This window comes from Chlorocebus sabaeus, chromosome 20, assembly GCF_047675955.1.
Source record: "Chlorocebus sabaeus isolate Y175 chromosome 20, mChlSab1.0.hap1, whole genome shotgun sequence".
Taxonomy (NCBI): Eukaryota; Metazoa; Chordata; class Mammalia; order Primates; family Cercopithecidae; genus Chlorocebus; species Chlorocebus sabaeus.
The window spans coordinates 19,515,681-19,533,529 of record NC_132923.1 but is presented as its reverse complement, the minus strand read 5'-3'; the positions used below and the strand labels follow the sequence as shown (position 1 = coordinate 19,533,529).

At 41.3% G+C, this 17,849-nt stretch overlaps 1 protein-coding gene across 2 annotated transcripts in view; it reads left to right on the top strand.

Annotated features, from left to right (window-relative positions):
• TTF2 (transcription termination factor 2) overlaps positions 1–16,224 on the top strand; it is a 46,887-nt gene extending 30,663 nt beyond the window's left edge. For both annotated transcript variants that reach the window (XM_037998043.2, XM_007977423.3), the window contains exons 14-23: positions 901–1,054; positions 1,379–1,470; positions 2,179–2,261; positions 2,661–2,794; positions 3,577–3,747; positions 6,155–6,213; positions 7,015–7,165; positions 8,519–8,601; positions 10,053–10,127; positions 12,616–16,224. In XM_037998043.2, coding sequence (XP_037853971.2) covers positions 901–1,054; positions 1,379–1,470; positions 2,179–2,261; positions 2,661–2,794; positions 3,577–3,747; positions 6,155–6,213; positions 7,015–7,165; positions 8,519–8,601; positions 10,053–10,127; positions 12,616–12,760 — 1,147 coding nt within the window. In that variant the 3' untranslated portion in view covers positions 12,761–16,224. The remainder of the gene's footprint in view (positions 1–900; positions 1,055–1,378; positions 1,471–2,178; positions 2,262–2,660; positions 2,795–3,576; positions 3,748–6,154; positions 6,214–7,014; positions 7,166–8,518; positions 8,602–10,052; positions 10,128–12,615) is intronic.
• The last annotated feature ends 1,625 nt before the right edge of the window (positions 16,225–17,849 follow it).

The following is a 17,849-nucleotide window of genomic DNA, read 5'->3' as shown; positions in this document are numbered from 1 at the left end:
AACCTTTAAAGGACAAAAGAATAAATATTTATGAGAAAATAGCTGTTGATTGGTTGATATAGGACTTTGATTACATTCAGCCCTTATAAATATGCAAACATATAGGACAGCTTGAATTAAATTATTCTTGAGTCCAGTGAATGTTTTCAGCTACTTCTGCTTTAAAACATATGGTCTAGGGCCAGCACTACAATTTCTTTGAAGCAAACAGAAAAGAATGCTGATTTTAAATTATTTCCTTTTGGCTGAGTGCAGTGGGTCATACCTGTAATCTCCACACTTTGGAAGGCTGATGTGGGAGGACTGCTTGAAGCCAGGAGTTCAAGATTAGCCAGGGCAGTAAAATGAGACCCCACCTCTACAAAAAAATTAAAAAATTAGCCAGGTACAGGGGTGTGCACCTGTGGTCCCAGCTGCTCGAGAGGCTGAGGCAGGAGGATCGCTTGAGCCCAGGAGTTCAAGGCTTCAGGGAGCTAGGATTATGCCACTGCACTGCAGCCTGGGTGGCAGAGTGAGACCTCAGTCTCTAAAGAAAAAAATTAAAAATAAATAAAATACTTATTTTTATTCGAGTCAGCCATAATAGGATGTGAAATTTCTTTCTTACCCCCTGTAGCTTGAGGAACAAATTCTAGCTGTTGGTTATATGTCTTGTTGTGACAACGTAAGTGTTGTTAATAGGAAAACTCACATTTTTATAATGTGGTTTTGTTATTGACTTACATCCTTTTGATCTGTCCAGCAGAGGTTTGCTATGAAATTCACTTTTTAAAGTGATTGGATGACAGATATAACAGAAAATCTGATTTGTGTTTCATCTTATATCTTACTTTGAACCTTTATTCCATTCTCCCTGACTTCTCCTTCCCTATTCTGTGCCCTTCTTCCTCAACAAAAAAGGTTTCTCCGTTGCTCTCCATTTGATGAGTTCAATCTGTGGAGGAGTCAGGTTGACAATGGCTCAAAGAAAGGAGGAGAACGGTTAAGTATTTTAACCAAGAGCCTTTTGCTGAGGAGAACAAAAGACCAGCTGGACTCTACTGGCAGACCTTTGGTAATCAAGTTTATACCTGTCCCTGGGGGAGGCCGGGAAGGAGCATGACTGTGTCCTTGTCTTGGGTTGAACAGCCATCTGCTTTGCTTCAGGAGCCTCTGAGTCTCCCATCCTCCTGTGAGGAGGCCCCAGGGTTGCAGTTCCTTGCCTAGTGTCACAGCAATCCAGTTGTACTGTATGTTGGAGCAGTCCTGTGTTTAAGAAAGGGTGGAAGCTGCATTCCAGGGATTGACTAGATCTGCAGTGTCAGTATGTGGGGAATTTGTTCTGTAATAGGTAATTTGTATAGCTTTATGCCAGCTTTTTTTTCGTTTGTTCTTCCAGGTGATACTGCCCCAGCGTAAATTTCAGTTGCACCATTTAAAGCTTTCTGAAGATGAAGAGACTGTTTACAATGTGTTTTTTGCAAGATCAAGGTGTGTGTATTAAAGAAGCACCTTCTCACACACACTGTTTTATTCCTGTCTTTTCTTGGGAGTGAGTCGAAGGTCAAATTTCCACAAACTTTATTTGTGGCATTATTGATTAGTTGGATATCTGTATTCCTTTTTTTTTTTACTCCATTTTTCTGCTTCTCCCCTCCCCAGCTTACCTCTGTCTCATACACACATGGAAGGCAACATTTTGAATCTACTCTTCATTGACTTCTTTGCATAGAAGTCGTAGGGTGTGGTCACCATATACTCAATCTGTCTGGTCCTCATGGGGCTGTACTGAATGATGATATCTCTTCGACATTTGACCTGTCATCCAGCATCTCACTGGAACTTTAAAGAGACTACTTTAATCCTTTGTGTCATCTGTTCTTTGCACTGTCTCTTGAACTCTTATCCTTCCCTGAATTCCAGATTTACTGTCTCCTATTTGGTACCTCTCATTTACATTTCTAATGTAAATATATTTTTTCTTCTTTTACACCTTATATTTATTAGCTTATTTTTTTTAAAAGATTGGTTTTTTAAAATAACTCTTTTGCATTACCTTTGGCCATTACTTCTTATGAGCTTGGCATCATTTAACAAGTCCACTTATATAATTTGTCAAGATCCCACTGCAGGCACAGTTAAGCAGGTCTTAGTGACCATTATACCTGCATTTTTTTTTTTCTTTTTAATCTGAGGCAGGTCAGCTCTGCAGTCCTATCTAAAAAGGCATGAAAGTGGAGGCAACCAATCTGGAAGAAGCCCTAATAATCCATTCAATAGAGGTAAGCTGTAGAACTCTCATAAATATATATGACTGATGATAATGGGGATTTGGATTCAGTAAAACACAGAAATGTGAGGTTATGAATCCTTGTTATCAGAGATTTGACCTTAACTAAGACCCTCAAACCAGAGTAAAATCTACTGATCTGCGAACATGAGATCTGATGTTTATTTAACTTCTTTTTAATGGTTTCCTAAATCTGCTTTATTAAAAGGCAGGTAGTTGTATAAGGAAAACCGATATTTCATTTGGCCTAATTGGCATGGAAGTGAGTGATAACTATATTATTGAGTCTGAGATCAAACACGGTTAAAGTAGCTCCATGTAGTTCCCAGCTCTCTCTTTATTTCTCTTTTAAATCCTGTACCATCCTGTGGCTTGTCTTCCCTCTTGGAAGTGGCACTGGAGTTTGGGTCCGAGGAGCCTAGACACCCTGAGGCAGCAGACTCACCAAGATCCAGCACCGTCCACATACTGTCCCAGTTGCTGAGACTCCGCCAGTGTTGCTGTCATCTTTCTTTATTGAAGTCGGTAAGAAAAGCCCTCAGCCTGCTGTCATGTAGTGCTCCAGAGGGGCCACCAAGAAGTCAGTTTCACTCTCCTGCAACTGGAATCCAGTCTGCTTGATCAAAGGAAATGCTGTGTTGGTTTTTCTATTTTTGTTTTTTTGGTGGGTTGGAGAAAAGGGGGCTTATTTATTTTGCTTTATTTCATATTAATCTCGATAATTCCTATGGCATCAAGAATAGTGTATTTCTATTGTTTATTTTGTTTAAGATTAACTGTTTAAGAAAGGAAAATGACGTTTTGTTTAAAAAGAAGCCTTTTGTGAATGCTCTGCTGCTTCAGAATGTTATAAAGCTAATTTAGTTCTTGGGGTTTTCTGCTTTCAGGCATTCTTGGAGTTATGGGTTCCAGTTATAAAAACTCAGATAGTTATACAAACTGAAAAGTTGCCTCTACATTGGATAGAGGCACATCCAAAATTAAGAGGAGTATTTTATTCATTTCAGGAGCTGTAATAATGTATTCTGATTATCAATATCTCAACTAACTATATTCTAGCTTGGAAAAATAGAATGATTATGTCATCTGCCTGGCAAGTCTTTAAAAAGTTCCATCATTTGGTTTATCTTTAATCTGGTGAAAACACTTGCAAGATCACACTTTAATCAAGGTGTCTTGAGGAGTTACTGATGACAAATGACAAGACATTTTGTCTGTGAAGTGTTAAACTATCAGAACATCATCAACAAGTAACAAGGTTTGCTGCCTTGACTTCCAACCGCTCCTGTCCTTTTTTATTTGTTCAGGCCCTGGATCCAATGGAACTGAAGGGTGAAGGTCTCGTCCTTTCCCTGGAAGAACAGCTCAGTGCTTTGACCTTGTCAGAACTCCGTGACTCAGAGCCGTCTTCCACTGTTTCCCTTAACGGCACCTTCTTCAAGATGGAACTTTTTGAAGACACGCGAGAGAGCACCAAGGTACTTTTTGTCTCCTCTATAGTAGTAGAGAGACTTCGATTCCTCACACATTTTCCTGTGTGATAGTACTTCATTTGTCCAAGTGGGAACAGCCATTTGCCAGCAGAGCTAGAGCCATCAGATTCTAGCTGATCGGATTCTCCCTCCAGTCTTAAAGCTTCATTTATTTCACAGATAACACTAAAGCCTTACTACATAGGGGGCTTTCAGAGAGTAATTTGGGACAGCCCCAGCATTGCACTGAAGCAGGTTTTCTGTCATGGGTCACCAGGGAGCTTGCCAGGTTTGTGCTAGGGACGGGGCCTATGCAAGTGAGCATTTGTTTAGGGAAAGCTTAAAAGGAAAACAAAGGCTTCACTCTAGAGACTGTGTCGTACATGTGAGTGCCAATTGCTCTGACTTTGAAAGACTTCCATATGTGAGTAGTGTTTCCTACAGAGCCTTCTATCTTCATTAGTCATTCTGCTCTGTTTTCATCAGAGCTTTTTAAGGCAGAAACATTCTGCTGGAGGAGGGCTGACATATGCCGTAACCTGAGTCCTGCCTATCTGCTGGCTTGAAATGTGCTTCATCATCCTGCCTGTCTTGAAAGTGGGGCTTGTTTCTCTCTCAGCATCTCAAGCTGCCATTCTTGGGCTCAACTTCTCTTCAAAGGCTTTTTTTGAAAAAGTGTATTAATAACTAGAAAGGAGGTCACTTCCAGGGGAATGGCATTATTTTTTAGAAGAAATGCTGCCTTTTAATTAATATTTTAAAACATTTACCTAGGTCTTTACCACTCATAGCTGAGAGAAACCTAAGAAGAGCATCCCATGGGGCCAGAACACACATGCTAGTGCCTTCAGAGTGAGCTACTGGGCTAAAACTTACATTCCTAATCATTTGTGTTCCTTGTTTAGTTAAATGCAGGCAATGTTTATTCACAAGTTTTCTTAACATATGTCCATTAATAGTTGAAACCACGTAAGGTTGTTTCAAGTAGGGAAGGAGGCTTCTTACTGGAATTTGACCCTGGCTCATGGGCCACAAATCCAGCCCCCCTGCTGCAGTTTTCTCAAACAACCCATGGCCAGCTTTTTCATGTGGGAGTCACAGCGCCCTTCCGCAGTCTCAAGTTGCCAAGACACCAGGCACATCAGTGTCTCTGTTCTATTGTTAACTAAATAACAGATGTACCTGCTTTTCTGTCTGCTGATTTGAATTGTACAGTTTTGTGACTCACTTCCTGCCTCGGCACCAGAATGTTAAGATTGGAAAGCAGCCCCATGTGGTGACCACTGGAACGACATCCTCGAATGTGGGAGCTCAGGGCACCTCAGAATTTATCTGGCCTAAGTCCTTCTTTTCACTGATAAGGAATCTGAGTCCCAAAGAGGTTCAGCCATACGAGGACAGAGGAAGAACTTCTGTATATGTATCTCCTGATTGATGTACAGTCCAGTTTTCTTCCTTCTGCAGCATTCTGGGGGTGAACTCTGGGGCCCTTAGAGGCTTTTGAAAGGTTTTTCACATGAGCAGCTGGGAAGAATTAATCCAGCTGCACTCCAAAGTCATGCCCCATGCGTTCTTACTGCCAGCTCCCCTGTGGACTCAAATGCACCCTAAGGGTTCTTGGGGAATATCCAGGGAGCCTGTTCAGAAGCTTTAACAATCGTTCCTCCGTCTGGAGAGGTCCTTTTCAACAACATTTGGTACAGGCTGTAAAGTGGGTAAAACTCTTTCACTTTCTTCTTCAGCAAGCATTAAGAGAGTACCTTCTCTGTTTTGGCCATGTGTGTACTCACAGCCCCTCACACACGGCCGAAACAGAGAAGGTACTTTCCTAATATTTGCCTCCTTGGAGTGTCTCAAGTCCTGGAAGCAAGAGATAATAAGCAACTAATATATAGTATGACAAGGACTGTGATAATAGAAACAAAAGGTGCTACGACAGTACATGGGCAGTAGGCATCGAACCCATACTTTGGGGGTTGGGAGGACCTCCAAGAAGAAGTGACATTAAGCTGACACAAAAGGGTGTTCTAGGCAGAGGGAACAGAATGGATGAGATAGCCAAAGTGTGATTTATGGGAAGAATTTTGGTGGGATTGTTGTGTCGTTTGCGGAGGGCATAGTGAGAAACGAACCCAGAGAAGCAGAGGCTGGAGCAGCAAAGATCTGACAAGCTGCCTTGAGGAGCTTGGCCTTTATCCTCAGTGAGAAGCTATGGAAGGGCTTTAGCCAGAGGGGTGAAGTGACCGACTCACATTTTAGAAAGAGGTTTCCGGCTACAGAGAGGAGGGTGGAATAGAGACAGGTGAGGCCGGAGCACAGACGCCATCTAGGAGCCTGCTTCGCACGGCAGGTGAGAGGAGATGGAGAAAAGTGAATTGCTTAAACATACAATGTTGATGTAACCTTTTCCCAGATTTCATCTCTGTTGGCAGAATTGGAGGCAATTCAAAGAAATTCAGCGTCCCAAAAGAGGTAACTGCGTTTTCTCATTATCCAAGTATTGGTCATAATTATGTGAGAAAATTTGATATTGCCGAGAGTTATAAATCAAGGACTGTGAGTCATGCTCAGCAGAAAGCACTGAGGTTATAGCACACATTCCCTGTGATTTCTAATTAAAATATTTGTGGTGCAAATTGAAAAGGACATCCCTACAGGATCAGGGTAAGCGAAGCATCTGAAGAAGAGTTTAAAAGTAGAAAAACATATAAAGAAAAGCAAGGGAGTGAGCAGGCTCCAGCAGTGCTGATAATGTTCCTAAGCTGGGTACTTGGATACAAGGAGTTTCATTTTGTCATTTGCTATACCTGACATATGTGCTATACACCTGCATTTGTATATGTGAAATAATTCAATATAAAAATGTAGAACTCTAATTAAGACAGCGTGGGGGCAGGGAGGAGCCTTAGCAGCCTGTTGTTCTGGCTGGCACAGGAAGGGTTGTCAGTGTCCATTTTGTGCAGGACCACAGATTTCTGGATGAGCACTAGGCCCCCAAATAAAAGAAGGCTGGAGTCATCACTTTAGTCTAGCTGCCACTTTTTTCTGACTTCATTTAGCACTAAATAAATTGTAGAAATGATCTAGAAATAACTGGAAGCATTATAATCTTCAGACATGACCTAAATGTATGCCTTCTCTCTTAGGCAGCAAAAGCCCTTTCCTTGTCAACATTTGATAACCAATCTTGAGAATGATGGGGGGCATTAAAGCCCTGCAGATGAGTCTGCGTAATCTATGTTAGGGTATTTTTTATTTTATTCTTCTTTCCAGTGTCATCGTCTCTCAGTGGACCAACATGCTGAAAGTTGTAGCATTGCACCTGAAGAAGCATGGACTGACTTATGCCACCATTGATGGCTCTGTCAACCCCAAGCAGAGAATGGACTTGGTAGAGGCATTTAACCACTCCAGAGGCCCTCAGGTACAAGCTAGTCACATCAGAGCTGCGTAATTAACTGTTCTGAGTTACATAAGAGAATTCTTTTTGTTTGTTTCATTTTTGTTTTTGGTTTTTTGAGATGGAGTTTCGCTCTTGTTGCCCAGGCTGGACTACAGTAGTGCTATCTCAGCTCACCGCAACCTCCACCTCCCGGGTTCAAGTGATTCTCCTGCCTCAGCCTCTCAAGTAGCTGGGATTACAGGCTCCTGCCACCACGCCTGGCTAATTTTTGTGTTTTTAGTAGAGACGAGGTTTCACCATGTTGACCAGGCTGGTCTTGAACTCCTGACCTCAGGTGATCCACCTGGCTTGGCCTCCCAAAGTGCTGGGATTACAGGCATAAGCCACTGTGCCCAGCCATACAAAGAGAATTCTAATATGACAACTTGAAAATATTTACAGCCTTGATTCCTCCAAGTGTTTAGAATTTATTAGACATGTATTGGGGTATTTTAAAGAGCACAAATATTCTAAAAAGAATAAAATAGGCTGGGCGTGGTGGCTCAAGCCTCTAATCCCAGCACTTTGGGAGGCCAAGATGGGCGGATCACAAGGTCAGGAGATCGAGACCATCCTGGCTAACACGGTGAAACCCCGTCTCTACCAAAAAATACAAAAAACTAGCCAGGTGAGGTGGCAGGCGCCTGTGGTCCCAGCTACTCAGGAGGCTGAGGCAGGAGAATGGCGTGAACCTGGGAGGCGGAGCTTGCAGTGAGCTGAGATCTGGCCACTGCACTCCAGCCTGGGCGACAGAGTGAGACTCCATCTCAAAAAAAAAAAAGAGAATAAAATAGGAAGACTAAAAGGAGATTAAGAGCAGAGCTGGTTAGGATGAGGGGAATTTTTGTAGAGGAGGCAAGTTTTGAAGGATAGGTGGGGTTTGGGGATGAGGAAATATGGAAGGAAATGAAAGAACACAGGCATCTAATTATAGATAATAAGGATTTGGAAAGCATTAGTAGAATGATAGGCAGGAGAATTATTGTAGCAATGGAGGGGTAGGGACTGATGAAATGAACATAATCTGGTTAATTGAAAGTTTATTGAGCTGACCATCCCCAGGGTTCTAAATTACAGTATTTATATATTTTCGCAGGCACTCAGTTAATTTTTTGAAGTTGACTCACACACACACAAAATGTGATGTGAGAAATTTTCTTAAAAGTGAGACATGGGAGATAGCCTTATAATGTTTAAAAAAATTTATAACAGCAGAAGGAAATTTGATAGGAACACAGTGCTTCTCTGTATTGATCGTGGACTTAAACCTGAGACCAAGATGTGTTACGAGACCAAGTCTGTTTAACAAAGTTACTGTTGTGTTTCCTTTTGAAGGTAATGCTAATCTCTCTCTTGGCCGGAGGTGTTGGTCTAAACCTGACTGGAGGAAACCATCTCTTTCTTTTGGACATGCACTGGTAATGATTCCGGATTTGTCCTGAGTTGTCACACCACAGCAAGGAGGCCAGTGGGCTACAGGGGCAGCAGGAACTGACTTCCTATGTTGATTGCTGTGTTTGTATTGCGGAGATGCCTCGCTTTGGATCTGTCTATAGATACAGATCTAAGCAGGGTAGAGGGCTAGTTGAATCCCCTGAATTCCTGAGCTAGCAAGCCTTCAAATGACTACTCAAAATAGTTCATTCATGTTATTGTTAATCTAACATCTGTTTCCATGGAAACTAGGAGCATAGCTTTTCCTCATGGCTAATAGTTAACGTTGCTCATTTTTACCTCTTCTCCAGAATACTGTATTCCAGACATACTTGTTGGGGTTCAAGGAAATTTCAACCTTCGAAAAGAGGAAGCAGCATTACTCCAAAAAGAAAAGGAATAGGGATTTTCTAATTATGTTAGAGATATACTTAATACCTCACCCTTGGATTCATGTATGTAGTATTAATACCAGGAGTACAACCACATCTTTTGTGGCTACAAAATGAATGAGTTAGTGTGTTGCTAACAGAAAATCTCATAATTAGTACCAGTTTCTGGTTTTTTGGTTATTCCAATCAAGGACTGCTGCAACAGGCACTGTTGCTGGGGATAGTCATTGGTCTAGTTCTCCAGACAGCCCAGATTGGTACAAATAGGTCAACCTGTTATCATCTTCCGGGAGAATGGGTTTAGTTCTTACTTGGGACTCCTCTATACACGTGAGTGAAGAAAGCATACTAGGACTCATGCTTTTTTTTTTTTTTTTTTTTTCTGAGATAGAGAAATGTTATCCAAGATTTTAAAGAGGTGATAGAGAAATGTTATCCAAGATTTTAAAGAGGTAAGCTGAGAAACTAATTTGGAGTTACAATGGGAATCAATAAAGAAGGAAACAAATTAAGTCTCCTTCATTGAATCACAGAATATCAAAGTTGAAAAAGGTAGCTATTCAAGATCATTAGCTAGCCCTTCAGTTTCCAAGTAGCAATCTGAAGCCTGGAGGGCTGAGCAATCTGAAGCCCAAGGACATCTAGCTACCTAGAGACCAGACCTGAGTTTTGGTTTCATCTCTGTTACTTATGAGTTGTCAACTGATGATAGCGATAAGAGCTATTATGAACACTCTGACCCTAGTTTCTCACTAGAAACTAGCCAAGAAGGTATCTGGCACCACCTTGTCTTAGGCCAGTATAACCTAGGACAAGGGTCGACAGATTTTTTTTCTTTGAGGCTTTTCAGGCCACATAGGTCTCTGTCACATGATGTGTGTGTTTTGTTTTGCTTTGCTTTCTTTTCTTAAATCCATTTAAAAATGTAACAGTAATTTTTAGCTACAAAAACAAGCTATGGACTGGATTTGGCCCATGGTCCATAGTTTGCCACTTCTGATCTAGTATGTCGGTTCCTTTGAGCTTTACCTGTCTTCTAACAGGAATCCGTCACTTGAGGATCAAGCTTGTGACCGAATTTACCGAGTAGGGCAGCAGAAAGATGTTGTCATACACAGGTAAGTAATGGTCCCCAGGACCCAGGACCCTTCTCAACTGGTACTTTGTGAAAGTCTTTCTTTGTTAGGTAGTGTCTTCATAGAATTTAAAGTATTTGGTGATGACTTGACTAATGATGCTCCTGAGGCATACCCTCAGGCAAACACCACAGTCAGGGGAAAAACGAGCAGTTTGGGGTAAGCTTGAAGTTGGTCACTGCAAAAGAAGAGCAAGTTTGTGTATATGGTGAGGGCAGTCCATGAAAGGACGCTCCTCTCTTTTATTTTTCTTTTTAACTTTTATTTTGACATAATTTCAGACACACAGAAAAGGTACAAGAATAGTACCAAAAAGTTCCCATATATTATGTGTGCATGTGGGTAGAAACACTTTTCTGGACCACTTGAGAACAAGTCGTAGACCTGATGCTTCTTTGTCCCTAAGTACTTAAGTGTACATTTCTTAAAATTAAGGGAATTCTCTTACATAACCCCAATCAAATGATCAAAAGCAGGTTATTAAAGTTAACAAAACACTATTATCTGATCTACAGATCTTTTCAATCTCACTTGTCCCAGTGGTGTCCTTCACAGTAAAAAAGAATCCCAGATTCTGGTAGCATGCAGTTGTCATAAGTTTGTCTCCTTTGATCTGGAACAGTACCCCAGTCTTTATGTTTTATGACATTGACATTTTGATGAGCATGAGCCAGTTATTTTGCAAAATGTCCTCTATTTTGGACCCCCTTGTCTTTAAAAACAACGAAACCTGCCTTAATGCTGCCAGTCCCCTCTCACAATGGCCCTGTTTTTCATCTTCCTTTTCATGACCAGGTTTCCTGAAGAATTAGGAATCACTGCCTATTTTTACTTGATGACTTCCCATTCATTCCTCAACCTTTGCAAACTGGTTTTTACTCCTGTTGCTGCACTGAAATTGCTCTTGTTAAGGGGCACCAATGACTTCCAGACTTTGCCAAATATAGTGATTATGACAGTCTTCCTATGCTCTCTTCTCTGCTCATTCTGTACATTCCTTCCTTTACAAATTCCATGCACTCCAGTAAGTCCAAAATCCGTATCTTTAGTTCCAAGGTCTCCTAAACTTCAGATCTGACTATCGCAGTCCCTGCTAAATATCTGAATCCGAGCGTCCACATACTCACCTGTTATTCTTTCTTTTATTCATTGTTCATTTGAGCATTCAGCCCATAAAACATACCTTTTGAGCACCCACTATGTAGCAAGTATAACATGTTTCAGGTATTCACATGTTACAAATCGAAATTGATTTTCTCTTCCTATTACCTCAAATCTGCTATTCTTCTGTAGTCACTGTCTTTGTGAATAGTATCACTCTTTATCTAATTATCTCTAGCCAGAAACTAGACTCCTACCTTTCTCGCTTTTTCATGTACCAAGTCCTTTAGTTGTATTTTCTAAATGTTTCTGATAACCATTTCTTCCTTCCCATGCCCACTGCCAGGTCCCCCCTTCCCACTCCGCTGAATTCTGTCCTCTGCATCACCACCAAAGGGCTCTTCCTAACTAATCAGTCTGATTGTGTCATCCACTTCTCATATTCTTCGGTAGCTCTCACCTCCTATAGGATTAAATCAAAATGTCTTAGCATGACATACACCACCACCCGTGATCTGGCCCTGCCAGCCTCTTGAGCCTTTGCCATTGTGGACAACATGGTGAATGTGAACTTCCTCCAATACACCATGCTTTGAAACTCAGCTGTGGTTTTGCACATGTTCCCATTCCCTGGGGTGCTCTCCTCACTGCTCTCTCTGGCAAACCCTTGCCCATCATACAAGTCTCATATTAAGAGTTAACTCTTTAATGGAGCCTTCCAAGTACTCTGGACACATTTCCTTTTCTTCCTTTTGCACACGGCACATACTTCCATTATAGCACTTACCAGGTCATATTATTATTGTTGTTTATTTTCATGTTTGTCTCACTTGTGTCCTGCTTCAGAGAAAGACCGTATTCATCTCTCCATCCCCACACCTAGCATAGTGTAGTGAGTGCTTAATCAATACTTTTGAATGAGTGAATGAATGACAACAGTGCCATTTACTTGGTTTGAAAACCCTGTTTTTAGTGTGAATTCACTAAAAAATAGATACTCTACTTAAACTAGCAGAAATTTGATAACCTTTGAGGCCTTATGGACTTACCAAGGTAGAACTTTTCAGGTGAAAGCTGGATCTCTATACTTTTTTGGATTGGGATATCTTTTGCTTATTCTGAGTTTTTTCAATTACCTTAGCTTCAGAAATTGTTAGAATGTCAATGTGAGTCACATCCTTTCAAAGGGACATATATCTAGTCAAGGTTGTTTGGATCCCTCAAACAGGGTTCTTAACTGGACCTAAGAAGACTTAAAGGAAGAAATCTCATTAAAAACTGAAGCATAATAAAAGTTTGAATGTATTATTAGATGTGCTGCTTTGGGTTTTTGATAGTTTGCTTATTTTTTTTTGTTTTTGTTTTTTAGATTTGTTTGTGAGGGAACAGTAGAAGAAAAGATCTTACAGCTCCAAGAAAAAAAGAAAGATTTGGCCAAACAAGTTCTATCAGGATCTGGAGAATCTGTCACCAAGCTCACCTTGGCTGACCTCAGAGTCCTTTTTGGCATCTAACCTCCCGTGGATAAGGGCTCAGAATAGCATCATTGCTGGTTTGTATTAGGATCTGGGAATAACAACCTGATCATGAGCCTTGAACTCTGTTCTCTGCATTTCAATTTCACCATTAAGCCTTTCACCTTCCTCAAAATGAGGCATAATCTTTTCCCCAGAATTGAGGAGGGGTTATGTTAGCCAATTAGTTAACCAATTATGTTAATACGTCAATTTATTTAATGAGTGGTATGGAAACCATTTGATTGTTTTAGATAAAAGAAAATATTTTAGAGTTGGATGATTTTGGAAAACAACTCTGGCAGAATTGTACATAAGCTTCGGTAAAGTTCAAAAAGCGGGCCAGGTGTGATGGCTCATGCCTGTAATCCCAACACTTTGGGAGGCCGAGGCAGGAGGATGGCTTGAAGCCAGTAGTTCAACACTAGCCTGGGCAACACAGTAAGACCCCATCTCTATGAAGAATAAATAAATGAGCTAGGCGTGGTAGAGCACACCTGTAGTCCTAGCTACTTGGGAGGCTGAGGCAGGAGGATTTCTTGAGCCCAGGAGGTTGAGGCTGCAGTGAGCTGTGATTGTACCACTGTATCCCAGCCTGGGTAATATAGTGAGACCCTGTCTCAAAAAAAAAGAAAAAAAAGCTCAAAAACTTCTGTGTTGCCTATCTCTTCTTAGCTGATGATGGGAGAACCACTGTTACTACCTTCTCTAACACAGGCTCCATCCTATCTCTTCATCTCTTCTTGCCAATGATGTTGCTCCTGTAACCATCTTTTTGTGGGTGGAGCAAAGAGTTGATCCCTGCAGCCACCCTGCAACCAGCCATCTCTGCAGTTCTCTCAGTGCAGGCAGTTCTTCCTCTCAGACTGAAGGTCAAGGAGATGCTTTGTACATGAACAGATGTTGAGTATCTGTATCATTGTATTGTTTAGTGTCAGTGTATCATTTAGTGTTTGCATCACTGTATCATTTAGTGTTGTGTATCACTCAGTCATTTAATATTGGTTATCACCATATCGTTTACTATCATTTGGTTCATTGTATCATTTAGTATTTCTGTTATATCATTTCTATTACATGTAGTATTTGTATAATATTTGTGTCATTTTTAATAGTATTTGTATTTTTACAAATTTACAGTATTTGTAGCATTTAGTATCATTGTTTCATTTAGTATTTGGTATAATCTAATAAATACTAATCCAGTCCGATACTAATCCAATCCAATACTAGTAATACTATTGGTACAATCCAATACTAATAATACTAACAGTAGTATTGATATAATCTAATAAATAATGTGTTTGACAGTGTAGCAGAAATAAGGCTATGTGTTCATCAAACCCATTTCCTTTTCCTCCTGGGCACCCAGAGAGACTGTATTTCCATCTTGGCTGCAGTTTGATGGGGTCCGTATCAATGGACTGTGGAGAGAAGTGATGTAAGTCACTTCTAGGCTGCCCTCTACCACTTTTCAAAAGATCATTCATGCTGTTTCTTCCCTCCTTAGCCTATGGGATGCAAAGGAACTGATGGAAGATTACAAGGCCCTAGGGAAGGTGAAGCCACTAGCTCAGCAGTTCTTAGCCTAGTTTTTGGCCATCAGCCCTTCTATTAGACTAGTAAAGCCTCAGTCCTGGATGGCTTCCCCATGTGCACTTCCCCCCTTGCACCAGCTCACCTCCACTGGACTATGACATGATCAAGGAATCTTTTTTTTTAAGCTACTGAGATTTTTGTGTTGTTTATGTAGCAGTTTGTACCCTAATACAAACACTTGAGATTTTATACTTCAGGAAACTATTCAGATTTCCTTCTTCTCATTAGCAATTATTCCAAAAACACTTACTCTGCTAATTTCTGCTAGAAAGAATCACAGTTCTTCTTACATAGAAATATTTCTCTCCCTTGAGTTGGGAAACAAGAGCCTGTTAACCCAGTCACAGTGTGGACTGAGGCATTCGGAGCCTGTTCAAGCAGAGGTTTTATATAAAGACAAGCTCTAAAGGCTTACAGAGGTAAAGACAATGGCCTGGTTGGAAGAATTATAGTCTAGAACTGAGACTTGACTCCAGTTCTAGGCTCATCTTAGCTGGGTGTGTAACGTTGAAAAAAATTGGCCAAATGCAGTGGCTCATGCCTGTCATCCCAGCACTTTGGGAGGCTGAGGCAGGTGGATCATGAGGTCAAGAGATCAAGACCATCCTGGCCAACATGATGAAACCCTATCTCTACTAAAAATACAAAAATTAGCTGGGCGTGGTAGCATGTGCCTGTAGTTCCAGCTACTGGGGAGGATGAGGCAGGAGAATCGCTTGAACCCGGGAGGCGGAGGTTGCAGTGAGCTGAGATCGCGCCACTGCATTCCAGCCTGGCGACAGAGTGAGACTCCATCTCAAAATCAGTCAGTCAATCAATCAATCCTCACTTTCTCTACATTGTGATTTCCTCATTTGTAAGGTGGGCAGTTTTCAGAACTTAGCAGCAACAAGGTTTCTGATAAGAAGCAAAGGAAGTAATATTGCCTTTTTGAAGTTTTGCTATAAGATCGACACACCAAGGTAAAGATTGAGTCACTTGAGAAGCAGTGGCTCCCAGGCCAGCAAGAATGTACAAACCTGGCTCTGCCATTTGCTAACTGAAATTAGGCAAGTTGCAGATTCCTTGGACATCTCAATCCTTTCATCTGTAAAATGTGTGGATTATCATGTATCTCATGCTCTGCTGGGAATATCATAGCAAATATATATACTATAACATGTTTGACCAGATAGATCAGTAATGTCAACTAGAAGGTGTTGGACGAACATTGTCAGTCTCCAGTCAAGCACTGTTTAGGGGAGAGGAATTCTTTCAGGCTCAAGCATTCTGGCTTTTAGTTTGGAGAGGGATGCAGGGATTGTAACCTACAATCTTCAGATATTGAGGCCATTGACAAGTAGTCTGCTGCAAGGTAGATGCCTCCTGGTATTTTAAAACAGCTTCTCTCATTTCCCTTGTTATTGTACGCAAGCAAAGCAACCTAGTTATGTCTTGGGTAGGTGTTCTCATAGCCTGTAAGATGCTATTGATTTGATGTGGATGCAGAAAAAAATGGAACCACTGCCTTAATGGAATGGAATATACCAAACATGCATTCTTAAATCCTAGTGCTGGGATGGAAATGTCTCATGAATTAACAGAAGTGGCATTCTGGTATTAATATATCCTACCTCAGGCTCATATTCATTTTAGTGTAAATCAGTTTCTTAAAGTCTAGGTATGACAGGGTGGGTCACTGTACCTTCTAGCGATGGACAGCATCCCACAACATAGTGATCTAACTGAAGTGCTGCACTGAGTCCTGCCTGTGTCAACCGCCTTCCTTTATGTCACACGACTGCTGCTGGATTTGCTTTTTACATCTGCCTGTTGCACCTGATTTGGTCATGGATGATATGAGGTAATAAATGCTTTGAAAACCATGGAGGGCCACACAAGTGCTAGTGTTATTGCTGTGGGACAAGGTCTGGGAATATGAGAACCAGCAGCAGCATGGGTGCAGCTGAGAGCCAAATGGTGAACGTCTGTCACCAAAGTGCAACATTCCTGAGCACCGGATTTACAAGGTATTTCTTACTCGACAGAACTGACTTCATGGAAGGTTTGTAGTTTGACTTTGCCTTAGCCATGTTGATCAAATAGGAGTATGGTGCATGCCACAGCTGGGCAGAGTCCTGGGTCCTTCAACAACCTCGTCAGTGACTCCCATTGCAGGCCCACTGCAGTGGCTCACAGCTGTAATCCCAGCATTTGGGAGGCCAAGGTAGACAGATCACTTGAGGCCAGGAGTTTGAGACCAGCCTGGCCAACATGGCAAAACCATCTCTACTAAAAATACAAAAGTTAGCCAGGCGTGATGTTGGGCACCTGTATTCGCAGCTACTTGGGAGGCTGAGGCAGGAGAATCACTTGAACCCAGGAGGCAGAGGCTGCAGTGAGCTGAGATCACACCACTGCACTCCAGCCTGGGCCACAGAGGTAGGCTCTGTCTCCCAAAAAAAAAAAAAAAAAAAAAAAAAAAAAATTCTCTTTATAGGAGGTGACTTATTTCTCTAGCAATCCTGTGAGTGATTTAGCATGGCAATTCATGAACACTGAGTTGTTTCTTTGCTCTGATTGTCTTTTGCTCAATGAAATGGCTTTTAGGAGGGCTCAAAGGTGAAGCCAGATTCTCCTGCACTAATAGGATAAGCATGGAGACACCAGTGCTCAGTGTGGCCTCTGGTTGTGTGAAATTTCACTATCGACTATAATACCTTGAAAGAATTAGGTTTCCAAAGTGGGATATTGTACTGCTGTTTGTTATATAGCATTTAGCCTTAGGAAAAGGGCAGGAAAAATTTAAAAGCACATCCGTAGGCACAAAGAGAATTATAATAGAAATTCAGAATTCCTAGGCATACGACCTAGACTAAAATGTTTTCATAACTAAAAATGAAACCAAGGTCATTTATAGTACAAAGTACCACAGAAGTCAGTAGTTAGGGGATGTAGATAGATATGGAAAAGCAGAAAAAAAAAAAAAAAGCAAAACCCAGCCTAACCCCCAGGGAGGGAAGAGGGGAGACAGACAGGCAGCTACACAATGTTTTTACTATCTTGAGTTCTTTTTTCCCAGATTCCATAGCTAAATCCAAATGTATTAATAGGTAGAGACTACCTAAGGAAGGATGAGACTATTTTCTTGCTTATTCATACAGTAATTCAGAAATGTATATTGCACACTTTCTATATGCCAGGCACTGGTGGGCACTGGAAATACAAAAGCAAGCAAAACTGAAAAACTATCCTGTCCTCCTGAGGCTTAGCATCTAAGGGAGACAGGCATTAAGCAAATAACCCCGCGTGGCTGTGAAGCAGCCATGATGCTGAGTGAGTGCTACAAGAGACGACTGTGCAGCTGGGAGGGCTTATAACAGGATTGGAGCTAGTCAGGGAAGAGCTGAGGAAGTGATGAAAGAATGGAAATCAATATGTAGGAGCTAACAAGGCAGAGTGAGATGCCTCTTCCTATACTGTATCCTGCTTCTAATGAGCATCCACTTCA